The 20,491-nt window shown below is 44.3% G+C and overlaps 1 protein-coding gene across 1 annotated transcript; it reads left to right on the plus strand.

Moving 5' to 3' along the window:
* Positions 1 to 413: 413 nt before the first annotated feature.
* On the plus strand, positions 414 to 19,719 carry Isoc1 (isochorismatase domain containing 1). Its single transcript, XM_038331035.1, has 5 exons — positions 414 to 725; positions 9,473 to 9,592; positions 9,716 to 9,919; positions 12,135 to 12,251; positions 17,044 to 19,719. Exons 1-5 carry the CDS (start codon positions 414 to 416, stop codon positions 17,188 to 17,190), a joined length of 900 nt encoding a protein of 299 aa, XP_038186963.1. The 3' UTR covers positions 17,191 to 19,719.
* The last annotated feature ends 772 nt before the right edge of the window (positions 19,720 to 20,491 follow it).

Genomic DNA, 20,491 nt, shown 5'->3' on the forward strand with positions numbered 1-20,491 from the left:
ATGCCTAGGATCTGAGGTCAAGGAGCTCCAAAGCTTGTGAATTGCGGCATCTTGTAGTGTCTATTGTGAAGGTGATGATTTGCACCTCCTTAAACAGGAAAACCTTCCCTTTCAGTAAGTTCCGATTCTGCCCTTCTGTTCCCATTCTCCGAACACTAGCACCAGATAACCCGATCTCGACCGCAGGTCAGAAGACGGTAATTTGCAGCCTGGTCTGGTCCTCCGCGGAGGCCTGCCACTGCTCTCCCGGTTGCACCGGGCCGTACCCGGCTGCTGTCCCCTCGCACTGCGCGCCACAGGTGACGGTGGCAGCGGCTGCAGGAGCAGCCCCGGGGCGGCGCGGGCGGGTCTCCGGCGTCCAGGGCCCGCCCCTCGGCCTGGCGCGCGGAGGCGGCGCGCACGCGCGGGGGAACATGGCGGCGGCGGAGCCCTCGGTGGCCGCGCTGGCCGGCGGCGGTGTGGGCGCGGGGGCGCCGTCGGGGGGCGGCGGGGTGCCGGTGCTCTTCTGCTTCTCGGTGTTCGCGCGGCCCGCGTCGGTGCCGCACGGCGCCGGCTACGACGTGCTCATCCAGAAGTTCCTGAGCCTCTATGGCGACCAGCTCGACATGCACCGCAAATTCGTGGTGCAGCTCTTCGCCGAGGAGTGGGGTCAGTACGTGGACCTGCCCAAGGGCTTCGCGGTGAGCGAGCGCTGCAAGCTGCGCCTGGTGCCGCTGCAGATCCAGGTGGGTCCCGCCCCCGTCCGCCAGCCCTGCCGGGTCTCCGCGGGCCGCTCACGCCCCCACGTGTGTGGTCCCCAGCGCCCCACGGTTTGGTGCCGCAGCCTCCTGGGTAGCCGTGCAGCCGCCGCTGCTCCCGTGTTCACGGGTGATGTAGATCGCGGGGCGTGTTAGCTTCGGGGCTGGTTCCGGGAGTTGTGGTAACCAGTTGCAGACATGCAAACTTTGCCGGCGCTCCTCCTTTCCTTTCATTTTGGTGACAGTCGGGGTGTCTCCATAGGCAGGGAACCGCAGTCGCCTCTTAAATAGCCCTCCTAACGTTAGCCTGTGAGCCCTAGACTGAAGAAGTAAGAAGTTATACCTAAGATTTAGAGTTTATTAATTTTTATATTGCTAAAAGCCGTGTAATGCAGAGCAGTCTCTTGTCCTAAGATCCGAGGAATTCTCTGGCGAGGTAGGTGTGACTTAGGACCCACACCAACCATAGTGTTTTTTTTTTTTTTTTTTTTTAAATCTACGTGTAGAATTATTAAGTCCTTTCTCTGGAAGGCGAACTGAGATGTGTGGCCTTTGAGGTTAGAATGAATTTTCATATCCAAGTGCCATTTTGAGAAGCATATCCCTAATTTTCGTTTATTATCTGTAGTCAGAGACGGACTGGATGGTGCTGCCCCTTCCCCCACATCTATGGATCCAAAGGGAGTACTTAGCTTGATTAAAGTTCATATGCTCGGAGGACAGAGTTCATGGGCTAACTGCCAGAGCACTGGAGTGGGTGGAGTGGCCTGCCCTGCTGCTGATGGAGAGCTGCATTCTTCAGTGGTTAAGATTCTCCATTTTTTGTATCTCTTTAAGAGTTCTAGATGACAGCTCTCTGCAGCCTTCCAAACGTCCGTCCGTTTACATTACCCATGCCAAACATTCAATATGTTGGATGCATCTTTGACAAATCCATTATAAGGCCAGAATAAAATACCCAGTGGGTCTGGACCTATATTGAAGATACAGACTTCTTTGTCAACCATTTTCTGTTTTTTCCTGGGAGAGTGAGGGGCTCCATACTGCTGTACTAAAAAACTAGGCTTTTTGTTGTTGTTTTGTTTTGTTTTTTCGAGACAGGCTTCCACTGTTTAAGTTTGTTTTTGTTCTGTGTGCTACAGTAGGAATTGTTATATTATGAAAATTTCAAGACATGATGCAACTCTTAGATTAAGGGATCTAAAATTGAGTGTGTGTGTGTGTGTGTGTGTGTGTGAGAGAGAGAGAGAGAGAGACAGAGACAGACAGAGAGAAAGACAGAGACAGAGAGAGAGAGAGGACAGACAGAGACATTCATGCTGAAAAGACAATGTATAATTCAGGTCACTCTGGCTTTTGAAATATTTTATATATAATTGATTTTTCGTAATGATGTTTAAAACAATCATTCTAGCAGTAGCAGTATTCTTTTCTATCTACTAACAAATAGTATCTTTTTCCTCACTAAATAACCCAAGAATTCTTTCCCTTATCATATGTATATGTCTATGTTTTGAAGTACTTACAAATACTTGGATATTCTCACTTGAGTAATTATCATACTTTCCTTCAGTCATGTGCTTTTCCCAGCATAGTTGTAGATTCTATGAAATAATATTTTACATAGGATATGACATATTATACACACACGTGTATTTATGTACATGGATGTATTTTCCGAAAAGATAACTTCTCTCATTGCTACTCTGTTTTTCTGGTATATACCTGTATTACCTTACTGACATGGGTGTTTTACGTGCAGAAGAGGTCATTCCACACTGAAGTGACGTCTTTGAGTGCGCATCATGGTGGATGCAAGCCTGGGTTCAGTTGTTGTTGGAGTAGTAATGACGTTTATTTCTCTGAAGAGCAGAGCATTGAGAGGTGGGTAGGTTAGCCAATTTCCCTGGGTGACATGGTTACAATGGCCGAGCTAGCAAAGCGTCAGGAAGTCTCCACTGAATGTCTGGATATCTGCCACAGTGTGGCTCTTTTCGTGCTGGGTGAGAATGTGGAGCCGTCTGGAAAGCAAGTCAGGCTTGAGCTTCTGTTTGTTTATTTCTCTTGATACTGCTCCCTGTTCTTTTCCAATGAACACCTGTCTCTTGGGCACACTCAAGGTGGCTTCTGGGGAGGTGGGAGCGATGGGAGTGGTAGGCCCCATTCCCATTGACTCAGAGGCAGGGACTGCTAGTTCCGTGTGCTGTTCTCTGTGTGGGCAATGACCTTGTGCAATAGTAGGTGGATGCGCCACATTGCCCCAGTGGTTGGCAGCAGTTCTTTGGGAGCTGATCTTGAAGATCTCTATTGCCAGCACTAGAGTGTGATAACTTTTTAGGGACTCCTTTTTAAAAATACCCTGTCAGTGACTAAATGTCTGCTTGACAGCGCAGGTAGCTGAAGACACAGCTCATGTTTCCTTCATGGTTTGTGTGTCTGGAGTCTGATGGATTTAGAGACTTTGGAGAGGGGATGTGAATGAAGGGATGGTGGAGTAGAAGTTTAGGTCTTTTCTGATGACTCACTTTCCAAATCTGCATGATGCAGATGTGGAATACTGGAGACGCACACAAAGCCAGGCATCATCTCACGCTCTCACACTTTGTCCAGGGCAGGAAGAGCCCAAGCAGAGGACGACGGGAAGAAATGGATGCTGTCAGGAAGATACAGGCCAGACAGGAGGGAAGGTTTTGGCAGCTCTTGAGAGCAGGAGATAGGAGCTGCTCTGGGCAGGTTATTCTGACATGTTCCTAGGGTGGTTAACTAGGAGAGGATCTGGGTCCGGCTTTCATGTTCTAGTAAGATTTTTATTTTGAGGGTGGGGCTTAGACATCTTACCAGAAGAGACAGTCAAGGAGGAAAGGCAGAAATACAAAGAAGAAGGAACAAAATATGGCCTGCTGGTGGCTCGCTGGTGGAAGGTATAGATGCTGATTCTAGGACCTTTGCTTTAGCTTGTTGGGGCGTCACAGGAAAAACACAGGGATAACCTCACTCTCAGACCCAGTGGGGAAACTGGCAGGGTATATCTGGGGGGCAGTGTGCTTAAGGGGACACTGAGAAGAGGTGCCTGGGTCCTAACTTTAGGGTGTTATCTCCAGACTATTGGTTTGATAGAGGGCGTTATGGGATATGATTATCGAGGTATATGGGGGGGCTTAAAAACTTGCGGTATTGCCAAGTAATACCCAAACATCGTATCCCTTTGTTCTTTGTGAGTAAATTAGCTGACACCTATAAATAAACTGCCTTGGAGAGTGGGAGCTGCATGTGACCTGCATTTGATTGGTTTTTCCTTTTTCTTTCTTACGTTTAGTTAGTCAAGGGGAATCTTAATGTAGATTTAAATGTCAGTGTGCTCTTGCATTGGCCCAGCTACGGCTTTCATCCCTTTGAGGCACAGTCTCAGGAGATCCCTCAGGTCTCGGCTCTCAGTGGGTAAGCACAGCTGGCCTTCCTTGGGGAGTCAGAGAGCTCAGACTTTATTATAAGTTGCAGGTGTAATATTATACCAGGGACATCAGTGCCCAGAGTAGGTATGTATGTTCTAAAAGCTACAGTGAAATATTCCCTTGCCATCTAAATGAAAAGACTCAGAATCTGTTTTGCCAGAAATAAATCATCCGATGATGAGCCTTTTGGTGGTGTCTGGAAATACACTTTTATGAATGAGTTTCCTAATTCTGCACACTAAATTAGTACAGTGATTTTTCTAGAGCGATCTTGATGATAAATCATCTTTAATCTCATTAGAGAGCTTCCTATCCCAGCCTGTGCTGACTCAAATGTTTGTTTTGCAGAATATCACCACAGCAGAAGAAAAATACTGTTTTTCTTAACTGTGTTAAAGATAAGGACATTATATTGGAAGATGTTAATGGTTTACCTATAATTATATAACTAAACATAGTGAAACAGAGATTTGGACTCAGATTCTGGCCTGGGCTGTGTCTGAAGGCTGCGTGTGTGGGGGGTGGGGAAACCTCTGTCTTAAATGAGTAGATACTGGGTCAGAGCCTTACCGAAGCTATGCAGTTGGATTGGAAACAGGACTTCAGTGCTGATCCCTCGATCTCCGTCAGACTTTTACTCAAGTAGATCATGTTTATCTTGTGACTGTCATAGGTTGCCGATGTTAGAAGGCAAATCACCTGTCTCACCACACTTCCCATCCCTAAACACGGTGGCACAGGGACTATCTTAGGCACTGCTAGCTTGAGGGACTGAAATAACACAGAAAAACAACACAGACATTCTCAGGTTTCTAGGGGCTACAGCCCAAGGGTGTGGGCGGGAATGCTTCCTTCTGAGGGGCTGAGAAGAAGAACGACCTTCTCCACCTCCTGTTTGTGGAATATCACTGCTTAGAGATAACATCACTCCAGTCCCTGCTTTCTTGGCCAAGGCAGTCTTGCTAGTGTCTGTCCATCTCTCTGTAGAAGCATCTCCTTTGCATACAGTCCTTGGCAGTTACTTACACACCTTACTTCAACGGGTGGGATGACTTTATCTCAGATCAAGTTAGTTATCTGCAGTGACTCTAGCTCCCTGGAAGGTCCTTCTCTCCTGTGCTGGGTTAGGAATTTCAAGAATGACTTTGCAGGGGGTGGGGAAACACTGTTCAACACTGTATCTTACTTCCATTTCAGGAACTGGTATATATCAGCGAGCATGTGTGTGTGTGTGTGTGTGTGTGTGTGTGTGTGTGTGTGTGTGTGTGTGTATGTATGTATGTGTGTGTGTGTGTTGCTGAGTGGCCCGTGACCATTTTGTAAAATGGTCAGAGCACATGGCATGGCCAAGGTAATATCAGACTTCTCTGTGGCAAGTCTGTACGTGTTCTCCTGTTCTACTCAGTCTGAAATCTAAGGTCCATGCCACACTATGGCAGGTCTAAAGGAAGTGGACAATGAGTTTTCCACTTAAATTCTACCTCTCAGACTCTTGTTTCAGGAAGCTATTGGTTAAGATAATCAAACTTTTATATTTAAATATGTCTAGGCATGTATTTGTAGGTGATTTGCTTTTTGAATCCGCACTGATCTCCAGTGCTCCATTGCTGCTTGTGAAGATGCTCGGTCAGATCGGCTTTCATCACGGCAACGCTGGTCATCTTCCAGGTGGAAAACGTATATTTTGGGCTATTGGCAATACTTTTAGGTACCTGCCATTTAGATTTATGTTCCTTTTGTGACTTGGTGGATCTGAGGTTATTTCCACAAACAAACCTTATCTCCAACTACCATGGCCCAGGGAAGCCAATATTTGTATTTTAAAGAAGACTTGCATTTTGGAAGTGTTTTGTTTTAGAGTTATGCTGCAGTTGCTTAGAAAGTACATACTTTCTGTATTCCTCTGTCCCACCAATTCCTCTGTTGTTAATATTGTACTTTTTGGTGGTTCGTTTGTCACAACCAATGGACTAGCTTGATGACTTACTATGAACTTAGCTGCCCAATGGATTTTTTAAATTGTTTTTTATTATTTTAATTTTTTAGTACATATGTGTATCTGTGTGAGTGTATTAGTCAGGGTTCTCTAGAGTTGCAGAACGTATGGAATGAATCTCTCTATATATGTGAATTTATTGGAATGACTTACAGGCTGCAGCCCAACAGTGGCTGGCTGTGAATAGAAAGTCCAGGAATCTAATGTTGCTCAGCCCCACATGGCTGGGTGTCTCAGCTGGTCTGCAGTATCTGCTGGAATCACGAAGAAGTAGGTTCCAATGCCAGTGAAGGGATGGATACGCTGGCAAGGCGAGGGCAAGCAGGTCAAAAAGAAGAAAACCTTTCTTCTTCCATTGCCTTTATATCGACATCCAGCAAAGTGTGGCCTACATTAAAGGTGAATCTTCTTACCTCAGGGTCTGGATTAAAGGCATATGTCATCCCACCTCAAGATCTGGGTCAGAGGCTGTGTCTTCTAGACTCAAGATCAGATCACAGGTGTGCCCTCCATTTCCGGATTGTAGTTCCTCCAGATACGGTCATGTTGACAACCAGGAATAACCGCTAAACAGTGGGTGTGTGCACGTGAGTGCAGGTGCGCGTGTAGCTCAGAAGAGGGCAGCAACCTGCATCTTGAGTTACAGGCAGTTGTGAGCTGCCCAGAGCATGCTGGGAACTAAGCCTGGGTCCTCTGGAAGAACAGAATGTGAATGCTTTTGAGCAACCGGTGAGCCATCTCTACAGCCCCTCCACACTAGTTTTTAGTAGCTTTTTCTTCTTGTCTTTCCTCTGGTTTGTATTTCAGGATGATCTTATCCACAGTCCAGGTCAGGATACAGTTAGATCCACATGCTTACTAACCTTGTGTCCTCCGAGCTATGATACTTTCTTTGATTATGATTGTTATGAATGGCCTTGACAGTGTTGAAAAGCACTAGTCAGGTGTTTGGGTGGGGTGTCCTCAGTCTTCACGTGCATAGTGTTTTTCTTAGGGGTAAACTGAGATTGTGGGACCCTGAGGACCCATGAAGTCCATTCTCCCATTAAGTACAATAGTGTGTTGGTGTGATATTATGGAGTGCAGAAGGCTCGCCTAGCTCATTGGTTTGTCACACTCTACGTAGGGCAGGCTTTTTGCCAAGGGCAGCCACATTCAAGGGTCCAGGGAAATATTTGTGGCTCGCACAATCAGAAAACCCATCTTTACAGTCAAGCATGTCACCACTCACTGCAGCATCTTTCTTTGTTTACAGAACAGGGTTCTGTGGGGTGAGGATGACTTTAGGGCTGCTTTTCCTTCTGACCTCAGACCATACGTTCAGATTTCTGACTAGGTAAGGATTTATTCAAATATAACTTAGTATCTCGACAAGTAATTTAACAAAATAGCTTAATATTTTGACCATTTTTCTCTTGTGGCTCCTCTAAAATAGTGTATTATTTGACATATTCTCCCCCTCCCTTTTTTTGACATTCTAAATGAATACTGGAATGACATTTTCCTAATTTAGAACAATGTGTTACTACCTCGCCAGACGCCAGTGGAACTAAGTTTGGCTTGCTTTTCTTGTATTTTGGATCTTTTTTTTTTTTTTGCCATCTCCTCTGTCAGTTCCTGCCACTGTTAATTTGTCTGCCTCCAGCACCATATTGCTAATTGTCTGTAACTCCCTTACTTTCTGTGAATTTAGAATATAGACTGCCAGACTCCTACGGGACCTACCGTGTTAGAGTATGTAGACTGAGTTGGTATGGAAGAGCTGGGGTGGGGAGCCTGTGTGACTGTATGTGTGGATAGTTGAGTGTGTATGAACTGTGAGCATGTCAGGGCTTGACTCTCAGCAAGCTTATGTACTTGCCAGAGGTTTCCTGGGCAAACTTGCTGGCTTGTGGAACGGCGAGTTTGGTTAAGTTGTATTGCCATAATTTCAAAGAGGCCACTTTTATAAGTAAATTGTTTCCTAGCATATACCTTAATCACAGTGGTGCTGTGATACTTCCTGTTCAAATTTATGAAGGAGATAGATGTTGAGCACAGTTTACTGGGATAAAAACGTGTAAGTCATTTGTAGTTTTTGCTTTTAAAAATAATATCCTGAATACACTAAAGTTGGTCTTCCTGGCCTCTGTGTGTAGGTCATGTTTCCTGCTTTGGAAATGGCTAAACTACAGGCATTAGGCAGGCACTCGGGCTCAGCTGATTAAGGCTCTGTCACCAAGCTTGATGACCTGAGGTCCTAACCCCGGAGGCCATGATGCAGGAGTAAGAAGAGTCTCTGGACTTGCTGCCCGGCTTCCCAGTGTAAATCCTAGAGCTTGCATGTACACAGACACACATATACTAGATAAATATACATAAACAAATAAACAGGTAAGAGGTATAATTTGAAAAGAGAGAGGAAACAGCCAAAGCACGTGAGCACTTACTTTACTAATAATGCTTTATTGGTAAAGTTGGGGTCTCTCCATAGTGATGACTGACAGGTGGTTCTAGATCGCCCATGGTGGCTGAGTGTGCACGCCGTAGCCTCAGCTGCAGTGGGAGATGAAAGTCCTAGAGTCTCCTGCCAGAGCACAGGCAAAAGCAATCACAGAGCAGTTAGCATGGCCTCGGCACTGGGCATAAGACATTTGCTTCCGAGGCCCCAATAATCCACGGAGGACTTGTCTCCTCTTGAGTCGGCTGTATGCAGGGATGGTCAGGTCTGGAGCTGAGCTGCTGCCAAAGCTACAGCCATGCAATTGGTACATAGGCCTCTCCAGGAAATTATTAATAATTGTTATCTATGGGTAATTTAGGGTAATTAGAGGGGGTGTTAGTGGGTGACTAAGAGTACTGACATCCGTTTCTTCTGGACCAAACACTTTCTTTGTCTTGCAAAGTGGAAAGTAAAGCACCTTGGGCTTCCAAGTCTCTAGTGAAGTTGAATTCCTGTGTTCAGTGTGAGTTTTACAGTTAGCAGCTCCTCACGGACCCTGACTGTTGGAGTGGGTTCCCTGCAGCAGATCTGAATCTTGAAAATATGATTCCCGGTTTCCTTCCTAATTCATTAATGTTCCCACTCGTTGAACTCACAGAGATCTGCCTGTCTCTGCCTCCCTAGTGCTGGGATTAAAGGCTTGGGCCACCAGCCGCCTGGCTTCGATGCTTTCTTGTGGTATTGGTTGTGTTAAGTTTGCTTTTTGAGAGAGACCATAGGAACATTTTCTTCTCGCACTGACCTCCTCTGGCCTTAAATGTCATTGTAATACAAACCCGAGAACATCCTTGTCTTCTTTCCTCAGCTTACGACCCTTGGAAACCTCACGCCTCCCAGCACTGTGTTTTTCTGCTGTGACATGCAGGAAAGATTCCGACCAGCCATCAAGTATTTTGGAGACATTATTAGTGTGGGACAGAGACTGGTATGTTTGTTTATCTGTCTGTCTGTCTGTCTGTCTGTTCCAATCTGCTGAGGCACAATATGCATTGATACCACTACTCAACACATTTTTTTTTTACAGTTTTGTTTGGTACGTTTCTTTCAGTTACAAGGAGCTCGGATATTAGGAATTCCGGTTATCATAACAGAACAGTACCCCAAAGGCCTTGGCAGCACCGTGCAAGAAATCGACTTAACAGGTGTCAAACTGGTTCTTCCCAAGACCAAGTTTTCTATGGTGTTACCGGAAGTGGAAGCGGCCTTAGCCGAGATTCCTGGCGTCCGAAGTGTTGTACTGTTTGGAGTAGAAGTAAGCACCGTCTTGGGTTTTGTAGTGTGAAGCGGCGGGCTGTGTCCCGCCACCCGGCTAGCTTTACCCAAAATAATTACACGGAAACTGTATTCTTTTAAAACACTGCCTGGCCCATAGTTTCAGCCTCTTATTGGTTAATTCTCACATCTTCCTTTAACCCATATTTAGTAATCTGGGTAGCACCACGAGGTGTGGCTTACCAGGAGAGATCTTAACCTGTGTCCATCTCGGAGAGGAGCAGCATGGAGCCTCCTCTGGAGACTGCCTGAAGCGTCTCCCCCACTCTACTTCCTTGTTCCCACAATTCTGTTCTGTCTACTCCACCTACCTAATTTTCTGTCTCTTAAAGGGCCAAGGCAGTTTTCTTTATTAATTAACCAATGAAAGAAACATAGACAGATAACTCTCCTCCATCATTGGGGATGTAAGGTCTTGTTTACAGGGCGTTAGTAGGTGAGTGGCCCTGAGGGGAAGTGGCCACCACTTGTTACACATGCTTCACTTTCATGGTCCTGATTTGAATGCCTTGTGGCTGTTCCCACCTTGAACTTGCACAACCCTGTGAACTGTGTACCCTTGGTCTGCCAGGATCACAGGCGAGAAACAAAAGTATTGCCATGTCGGTGCCTTGGCGATGGTCAGCCAGCCAGTGAGGAGGCAGCATTTGAGTCTGGGCCAGTGATCCTCAGCTGTCCTGAGAACCGCCTGCGTTTTTTCTAAAGGCATTAATTATTTCATTTTTGTGTTAGTGGGCTTCACTGGGGGCACCTTTTGTGCTGCACCCCACCTCACCCCATTTCCAAGCTTATATAGTTCACCAAGTAGGTTAGTAAGCCTGCTCTTATGAAGAAAAAAAAAAATACTCATGGGCTCCTAGTGCCAATTTCAGTTGATTTATTACTTTTTATTTTATTTATTTTTTTGAGATAGGACCTTGCTAAGTAGCATGGAACTCATAATGTAACCTAGGCTGGCATTGAAGTTATAGCAATCCTCCTGCGTCTGCCTCCTGCGTGCAGAAATTGCAGAATGGTGCCTCCATACTCAGATTATCTCTATCTTTTTAAACAACTGTTGTACTGAAATTTTAAAATTTATGAACATAATTGTTAACAAAGTGCAATAAAATAGCACAAACTTAGCATGGTTATATTTTGATAATAAGGTTTTATCATAATAGATTTTCAAAGCAGAAAAAAAATGTAATCTTAAGTTAGATGCCCATTAAGTATTTTTTTATATTTGCAGTTCAGCCATGAAATTAGAGAGGAAGCGTGTGTGTGCAAATACGTAGTACAAATGCGGTGGCTTTTGCACATTTTTTTTTTTTTTTTGCTCATCATACTTAGCTCTCATGCTCAAGTGAAATACTTTCTGAGCAGCAGTGGAGTGCTTTGGGACTATCTGCCTGAGATAGTAGCTGGTTGTTCACCGGAGCTTTCTAGTCATTTGAGGACAGTCGGCACTGGGCATGGTGGCACTACCGAAAACATAACAAAACATAACTCTCACTGATTATGTGACGTAGTTACCGTTAGAGGGAGATTTTGCTTTGTTTCCTCTAAGGCAAGGCTACAAGTCAATGCCTGCGAAGACAGGGTTTGTACAGTAATGGTAATAGATACTGAGTAAATCCTTATTTTCACATGAATAAGCCAAAGCTAGATAATGCTGATTTATGCTCAAAACTACCTGGCCTACTGGAGCCTAAACTAAATGGGGAAAGGGCCATTTGATTTTCAGTCCTTTCTGTTCTGCCCTAATGTATATTTACAAAATGTTTTTATGGGCTTTGGCCTGCCTTGTAAATTATTTGCTTTCGCCTGTCTTTACTTCTGCATGACTGAGTTTCCTCAGTACTTTCTCAGTCCTGCAGCTCATCCTCTTATGTACTTGATATGAATGTAGACATAAATGCAAATGCCCTGCAGAGGAGTGAGAATAGTGAGCTTTCTCAAGGCCACTCCTAGGGCTTAGCTGAGAGTCATTGGAAGCTGCACAGAATTCTGCGAGTACATTCAGTGTGACCTTGAGAAACATTGATAAAGCCAGCTCCTGGTCTGGAGAAATGCTCACGTGTGTTAGCCTAGCTCAAGAGAGCCTAAACAGTGCTGTTAAATATTACAGTGACCTCTTGCATCCTTTTTGAACTCATATAAAGCACCGACAGTTTCCTGCGTTCTTACATGTGATAACTTTGCTTTCCTGCTAGACGCACGTGTGTATCCAGCAAACTGCCCTGGAGCTGGTTGGCCGAGGCATTGAGGTTCACATCGTTGCTGATGCCACCTCCTCAAGAAGCATGATGGACAGGATGTTTGCTCTTGAGGTACTTGCTCTATTTTAAAAATGAGTTCTTCATCGAGTTTTCTGAGTAATTACAAGACTTGGATATTTAGCAGTCTCTAATAATTTGCCTTTTAGACAAATAGCTTGGTCTTGGCATATCAAGGCCATTACTTTTCAGAGAACAACTGTGCACTAACTGGCCTTTCAGGTACCCACCTTGCTATTCTACAGTTTTTCCTTGGGATTAAATTTCTAGAGATGCCAAAAATTCCGTGATAGTTTTATGATCACTTTACTGTAGCGTTCAAGTAGCCGGGACTGAATTTTATAGAATCGCAAAGTAGAAACAATTCAGGCAGGTCAACTCAAGCAACATCTAGCCCCAGATTCTGGCAGAATGGATCTAAGCCTGAGCAGCCTTTTGTAAGTGACTGCTTCCTGGCGGACACTGGATCAGCTGTTCTTTATCAGTGCTGCCTAATCACCATCTGAACTAAGCCCCTTCTGTTCCAGGACTGTTGAGGCTAGCACTTAATCCTGGGGAGGTGTTCACTCCGGAAGGTGTGTGTGTCTCCCTCTCATACTTAATTCTAATTCACCAATAAGTTTGAATGTATATATGGATCTAATTTCAAACTACTTATTTTTTTTTTATTAAGATTGATAAATGCAGGGCTAACAAGATGACTCAGATGGTAAAAGAGCTTGGCGAAGAAACCTGATGACCTGAGTTCAATTCCCAAATCCCACAGTGAAAGGGGAGAAATCTTGAATGTTACCCACTGACCTCTCCATGCACACCGAACAATGTGTGGACATGTTCATGCACACACACACACACACACACACACACACACACACACTAATAAGTAAAATACAAACTCGAAAAGCAATTTTAAATAAATGCCGAAGGGTTTGTTGTTGTTGCGAGATCATGCAGTACTCTGGGTACAGACTGACTTATGCATTGTTCTCTGTTGGAACTACGTCAGCTCTGTAGCCCAGAGTGCCATCAAGCATGCAAAAGGAATGGACAGAAGAGGAAAGGCCTCGGGGAACAGACCGTAGGTAGCAACAACTGGTCAGCCTCCCTTCTTGGTTTTCCCCTAGAGAGTGAAATCCCTGTTGTTATTACGGATAAAAGTTTGCTGTTTATTTATTGCAGTATTTATACTTATTTGAGCATTTCGTGCAATGTTTTTGGAGCATATTCAATTCTCTCCAGCGTCCCCCCACTTGCCACTCTTTCCATTTTCGAATCTCTTCCCATCCAAGTTTGAGATTACTTTTTTTTTTGTTAAGTCCTTTCCCTGTCAAGCTCAGTTTGTGTGGCTCAGCTGGTCTTGGGTTCAGCCCTGCAGTGTGATCTCAAACTCACCTTTCTCCTGGTAACTATCAAATGCCAGTGGCTCCTCAGCCAGTTGTGGAATTGTGTGTTCACCTTCCCCTCTGTATGCTGGGATTTTATCTGCCCAGGGCTTACGCAGGTCTCGTGTGTGGTATTAAAATCACTGTTAGCTCACTTGTGCATTTGCCCTGTGTTCCTAGAAAATACTGCGTCCTCGATGCCGTCCACTACTTCCCACTCTTCCAGCCTTTCCATCCTTCCTCCTCAGAGACCCCAGAGCCTAGGGGTGAGGAGCCTGAAACCGTTGTCCGATAGGTAGAAGTTTAGTTTGTTAAACTGTCCCCATGCAGATGGGAAATACTGGTTTTTCTGGCTTTTAGTAAATGGTGCTGCTTCTCCTGGCAGCAAAGATCTGTAAGCTCTCCTTCAGGCGTGAGTTCATTAGGACCCACTTTTCAGGCTTTCTCATTAAGCTGAGGTTTTGCAGCTGCTGTCAAGCCCATCTCTCAGCCGGCAGCTGTCTTCAGCTACCTGCACAGGGGAAACTGTATTGTCATGGTAATGCTCGCTCAGACTTTGAAGTATTTCAGAGCCTTGCAAACTAAACAAAGCCTTGTTTGCTGTGAAGATATTTCCAGGACTTTCCTCCTACATTCATGTGCATTTTATTTATGTCTTTATTCTTCTCTCATACATTACATTCTGACCAGTGTTTCCCCACCCTCTATTCCTCCCAGGCCCTCCCCCCACTCCCCCAGACCCACTGCTCTTCCTATTTCCTTTCAGAAAAGAGCTGGCTTCCCAGGGATATCAGCTGAATGCAGCGTAATGAGTAAGAGTAGGCCCACGCCCTCATGTCGAGGCTGGTTGAGACAGCCTAGCAGGAAGAAAAGGGTCCTACAGAAGGCAAAAGAATCAGAGACACTCCCACTCCCACTATTAGGAGTCCAACAAAAGCCCTGAGCTAAACGACCACGGCATGTAGGCAGAGGGCCTAGTGCAGACCCTGGCAGGCTCTGGTTGCTGCTTCAGTCTCTGTCATGAGCCCTGCTCTGTTGATTCTGTGACTCTGAGACTTCTACAAAGGGACAAAAAAATCCTGCAGGTGAGGTCAGGTGATGTGCGCAGTACCTGACAGTTTGTTGGCTGCTCCCCTTCATTGTCTCTTGCTATAGAGGACACGCAGTTTGTCTCTACAGTTTTGGGGGAAATGCTTTTTTATTCTGTGAACTGAAAGTTAACAGCAACATGGCCAGCGCCTCTTCCTCTTTATTTCCTCAGAGCAGAACTACTCCAGACAATCCTTATCCATATTGCCTGTTACATTCATTTCCCTTGCAAGATAAATAATTAGTAAGCATAAGGCCTGTGGCCTGGACTTTATTTACTGGGTGTTTCTTCGTATATACTCATCATCTGTTGGGGAGTGTCACCTTGGAGTAAATAATGTTCATAATCGCATGATAGATTTCTGTACCACCATACACTTACCTGATTTTGTCAGATCACAGAAGAACTGCAGAATGAATGGAGTAAATCCTCTCTTGAACTAGATACCCCTGTAGTTTGGAGGTTTGCTTGAATATGAAGTAGGCTGGATACTCCATTCCTGACCTAGACAGTTTTACGTGTGTACATGAAGAAGCCTTTATCATTGTCCCAGTTGGACTGCCTGTGCAAGCGTAAGGAGGGATCCTCCATAGCCTAATGGCCAGTTTTAGCTCTGGAGAGAAAGCCTAGGCAGGACACCAGAAGCTGTTGCTACTGTCTGCTTAGGCTCCTCCCAGGTTGGGGAGGGCAAGCTCTGTGCACACACCCAGGATCCTGTTCTAAAAACTTTGCATTTTCTGTACCACACCTTGCTTCTCATGTGGGTTCTTTGCTTAGTTATTTTTAAACCCTCAGTCTGTAAGGAGCACTGTCTACCTCAGTGTGACCAGCTTCCTGCACCACCAAAGATCACTAGGGTAGACAGACAAGATTATGGTCTGTACAACACTAGAAAAGGCCAGGCCCTCTTCTAAGGTTCCCACAGCAGATGCTTCTGTGATAGCATTTGCCCTTTACCCCCAGTGTCTGACTACTGATTACTACAGAGAGTGGACCTCTGCCATGGAATTATCCCCATCCCTTCCTATCCCCTCCTTCGCCTCCTTGAGTTCCTATGGTTCTGCTGGAAAAGTCATCCTGTCAGGAACAGTTCTGGTGGGCAACTTTACATAGTTATTGATTTTATAACCTTGTTTAATCATTCTAAAAAGTTCATATCACAGAAGAGGTGGTGGTTCTATTATTCCCTGGGGCAGATTCTCAAACCTCTCTTATGGCCCTTCACTTTTGACAATCATTCCTAAACCTTAATTATGTCAAGTCCTTAGGTGCTGTTTTTAGTCAGAAAAGAAGAATTCAAGAGCCCTTATTTTATTAATGTAATTAAACTTCTATTTTACGTAGTTGGATAGCAAAGTAGTAATAAAATAGTCTGGATAGCTATAATTATATCCATAGTAGAGATTATTTTTTAAATAAATAGGTACCAAATAACTCCTGTTTGGATTACACTGCACGGGGTAAATGGAGATGCAGTCCCTTTTTCGTTCTTGGTGTTAGAAATAAGAAAACAAAACAACAACAACAACAACAAAAAAAAAACAAAACCACAAGAGATTATCAAAGCTGAAAGCCAAAAGATGTCCGCATTTGAGAGAGTGAACAGAGGTGAAGTGTTCTAGCCCTGAGAAGTGTGCACATGTGGAGTGCTGGATCCTGTGGATCCTGAGAAGTGTGCACATGTGGAGTGCTGGATCCTAACTCGGTTTCTGTTGCTGTGATAAACACCACGACCAGAGCAAAATGGGGAGGAAAGGGTTGATTTCATCTTAACTCCACAGTTATCACTAGCAAGAACTCAAGTCAGGAGCCCAGAGGCAGAAACTGGAGCAGAGGCCACTGAGGAACATTGTTTACTGGCTTACATAGTTTGTCTTTAACATAACTTAGGGCCACCTGATTCAGGTGGCACCCACGGTGCAGTGGCCTTCCAACATCAACCATTAATCAAGAAAATGCCTCAGAGACTTGCCTAGAGACCAGTCGGATGGAGACACTTTCTTAATTAAGTTTTCCTCTTCCCAGAAGCCCCCAGCTTGAGTATCAAGTTGACAGAAATTGCTGGCACAGGTGGGGATATGACTTCTACCAGTGTCCTCTCTCCTTGCTCATGTTTACATCATTAGCCTGGTAATCTAGTACCTAAAAATCTTGGCGCTGGCTCCCTTTACTGATGTCTAACCCATTACTAATACGAAGAAATACCCATGATGGATTCATGATACATCTGGTTTTGAAACCTTCCTCCATCACTGGATTTATTGCTATGGCAGAGCACCATTGTTATAGATGACGACCCTAGTTATTGTCCAGTGGTTCTGCTGTTTGTAAATCACCTCCATTTTCAAGCTCACGTCTTGTTTCTGTTTTCTAGCGTCTTGCTCGAACTGGGATCATTGTGACCACCAGTGAGGCCGTTCTGCTACAGCTGGTGGCTGACAAAGACCACCCGAAATTCAAGGAAATTCAGAACCTAATTAAGGCGAGTGCCCCTGAGTCTGGTCTGCTCTCCAAAGTATAGGATACTTGAAGATCGGGATCCCCGACAGGACGGCAAGGCAGACAAGCGCTTGTCTCTGCTAAAACTAAAATGTTAAGTCAACAGCAGCTCCTCCTTTGCAGCTCTTAGTAACACTTAACTGGCTAGACCATTGGGTACAAGCATTTAGTTCCGATGTCAAGGCTTCAGGTGCTGCTTATCTTCTTTGTTTCTTAATGGGCTTTTATTTATTAATCAAATTACAATGGAGGTGCCTGTTTTGTCTACACCATATACTCTGACCATATCTTTCCAAAGTGCTCCCTCTGGTGAAGTTTTCTTAAACTGTGTACTTTACAGAAATAAAACACGTCTGTCGTAATGATCTGACTTTTCTATAGTTGTGAAACATCTCTTGTAATGTCAGCGTAGACACAGTGTTTTCACTTCCCAGGCTGCCTGGCAACCGATTCCTGGATGAGAACTGACAAACAGGACAATGGAATTGTCACCTACATCTCTCACAGTGTAGAGTTGTTGCCTGAGTGAGGTGCATTGATTTAACAAGAGCAAATTATCTTCACTGTTGCGTATCCGTCTTGACTGTGCTGCTCTTCTTATTCCTGTAGGCATCTTTGTGGATTTCCTTCCTCTGGCTAATTAGTGGTCTGTGCTAATGTTCTTCTTCCACTGGACGTTTTCCATGCTCGCTGGTTATTTTAATTTTGTGAACAGGTGGGAGTGATTTGCAGTGCTGGATAACTGGCAGGGTTCCCCTAACACAAATCCTTTACGGTCTTTCTGAGTGCATCTTTTGGTACACACGGGAGTTAGTGGAGAAGTAAACACTACGTAAAATGTAGTTTTAAAATGTCCGTGTTTCCCTTTGTGTTTTCTCTACCTGCCATTCAAACCTTGTTACTGCTGACGTCATCAACAGTGACTTGGTAGGGATACTACTACGGTCATTGTTAGCCTATTGTACGTTTATTTTCACTTAATACTTACTAGTGCTTAAAAACTTTTTAAAGTGTGTTGTGATATTTGGATCATTACTCTCTTTGTATTAAATTAGAGAAAATATATTACATGAGTGAAATTGTTTTGTTCCCCGTGACTCCATGAGTACTAGTCAAGGAATTCTAGTGACTTTTCAGAGATAGCAGATTTAATATTTATAATCATTCAACTCATGGGACCTTTCAAAGGAGGAGAATCCTTTGCAGTCCCAGACTGGTGGAGTTGTTACAGGACCTTCCTGTTGGAGCTGTAGGAACGTGTTTTGTTCTTTGAGCCTTTTAAGACACCACAGACTAGTGTTCTTGGTATGCTCAGATGTTTGCTTTAGAATAATGGCTCTCAACCTCTGGGTCACCATGCCTTTGGGGATCTAACGATCGATCCTTTTATAGGGTTCGTTTATCAGATACTCTGCGTATCAGGTATTTACATTACAATTCATGACTAGCAAAGTTATAGTTATGAAGTAATGATGAAATAATTTTACGGATGGGGTCTTCACAACATGAGGAACTGTACTAAAGGGTCTGTTGCAGCATTAGGAAGATTGAGAACCGCTGCTCTAGAAAATGAGAAAGAAACATCATAGAGTTATCTACCTTTTAAAATAATTTCTAATAAATGTGATGTAGTGCTTTTCATACTTTTATTATCTGGAGAGCTTGTTAAAATACTGATTTTAGCTTTTTTCTTCATTTAAATTAAAAAACAAAAATGGCGTTGCCACTGGCGAAGCAAGGTTTTAATTTAGAATGGTTTGCTTCCTTTGTACCCACGCCTCTCCCATTTCAGTGAGACACCATGGCAGTGGAGCCTCATCACAGCTGAAGCCAGCTATGTGACCCTGGATTACTGTCCTTTGGAAACCATGTCTGAGAACAACAGACTGTTTTCTTCTCAACTCTAGAGAGGTGTGGGGCTCACTGTGCTGAGATCAAAGCTGGTCTGGCAAAGCTGTGATCTTTCTGGAGCCTGGAAAGGGCATGATCAAGATTCAGCAGCTCCATGCTTCTAGAATCCACTTGGGTTTTTGTTTTTGATTTTGGTTTTGTTTTGTTTGTTTTTCCCATTACTGCCATCTTCTCAGGCAGCAAGTGTGGGTCTAGTCCCAGGTCCCTTCTGACTTTTCTTCCTCCTCCTGCCTGGCCTAAGATCTCCTGTGATTCGAGGTCCCTGATTAGCAACCTGTTCCACCTGCAGCCTTAACACCCTTTGGGCATGTAGCACGGTTCCAGGCTCCAGGGATAAAGACATGAGTATCTTCAAAGGCCATTGTCATCACACATTTATCAACTAGTAAATGTGAATTGAATTAATTCAACTGTATCAGGTCCAGGAATGTAAATACGCAGAGGCTCAGAACAGATGTGAACTTTGCCTTCTCCTGTTTTGTGAACCATGCCAAGAAGGTGGCAAGGCTTTTACTTTATGATTATAGGAAAACTGAACTGATTGTAATACATTAAGCTTTGGAACAGAAGTGTCCATAACTCTGTAGGATGGTGAAATCCTTTTTATTGACATAAATAAAGAACTTAAGGATGCAAGCAAGAAGGGTCTGGTGTATTGAATCTCAAGGGGCCTGGGAACAGCATGAGGTTCCTTATGGAAATACTCAATGTCTGTGCAAACTTAATCTAAAATTAAGCTGGTAACTTACTCCCACCAGGAGACCAAATACTCTGTTATGTTCACCGAAATAGCACATTTCTCTATTAAAGTGGGTTACTTTCTCTTTTAAAATTGATAATTGGGCTAGTATGACTTTATAGCTGAGGAGAATGATGAAGACCCCACTCAAAGGTTCATTTTGGTTCTGTAACTGCAGATTTTAGGGACACAGTGTTTAAACCACAGCAGTGGCTTTTCCAAATGTGTACAGTACAAGGAGAACCAGCTACATGTCTCCAGCCTGTGCTTTTCACTTCATCAGTGATACTAGGAGGTCATCAGAGTGGAGGAACAACAGATGAGCCCAGGAGAGGCCCATGCTCATCTTGTACCCTCCTTCTGTTTTGATGAGCCAAGCTCCTGGGCTGTGCTTGTCCTCTGGCAGCTTTGGGCAAGTGGGGGGAGGGGTGCTCTTCCTCTAATGCTGTTTCTGTGCTATGTACTCAACAGTCTCTCTTCTTGATAGCTTTCTCTAAAGCTTATCTTCCTAAATAACTTGAAGAAAAGAATAGCAAACAGTATGAAAATAGTAATTATTTTAATCATCAAATAATCCTAAATAGATTTCTCCATAAAGGAAACTGGAATGACTGGTTTAGCTCTCGCTGAACACTGCTGTAGCTGTTAAACTTTTGATTTGAAAAACATCAAC

The sequence above is a fragment of the Arvicola amphibius genome, chromosome 5, assembly GCF_903992535.2.
Source record: "Arvicola amphibius chromosome 5, mArvAmp1.2, whole genome shotgun sequence".
In the NCBI taxonomy this organism is placed as follows: Eukaryota; Metazoa; Chordata; class Mammalia; order Rodentia; family Cricetidae; genus Arvicola; species Arvicola amphibius.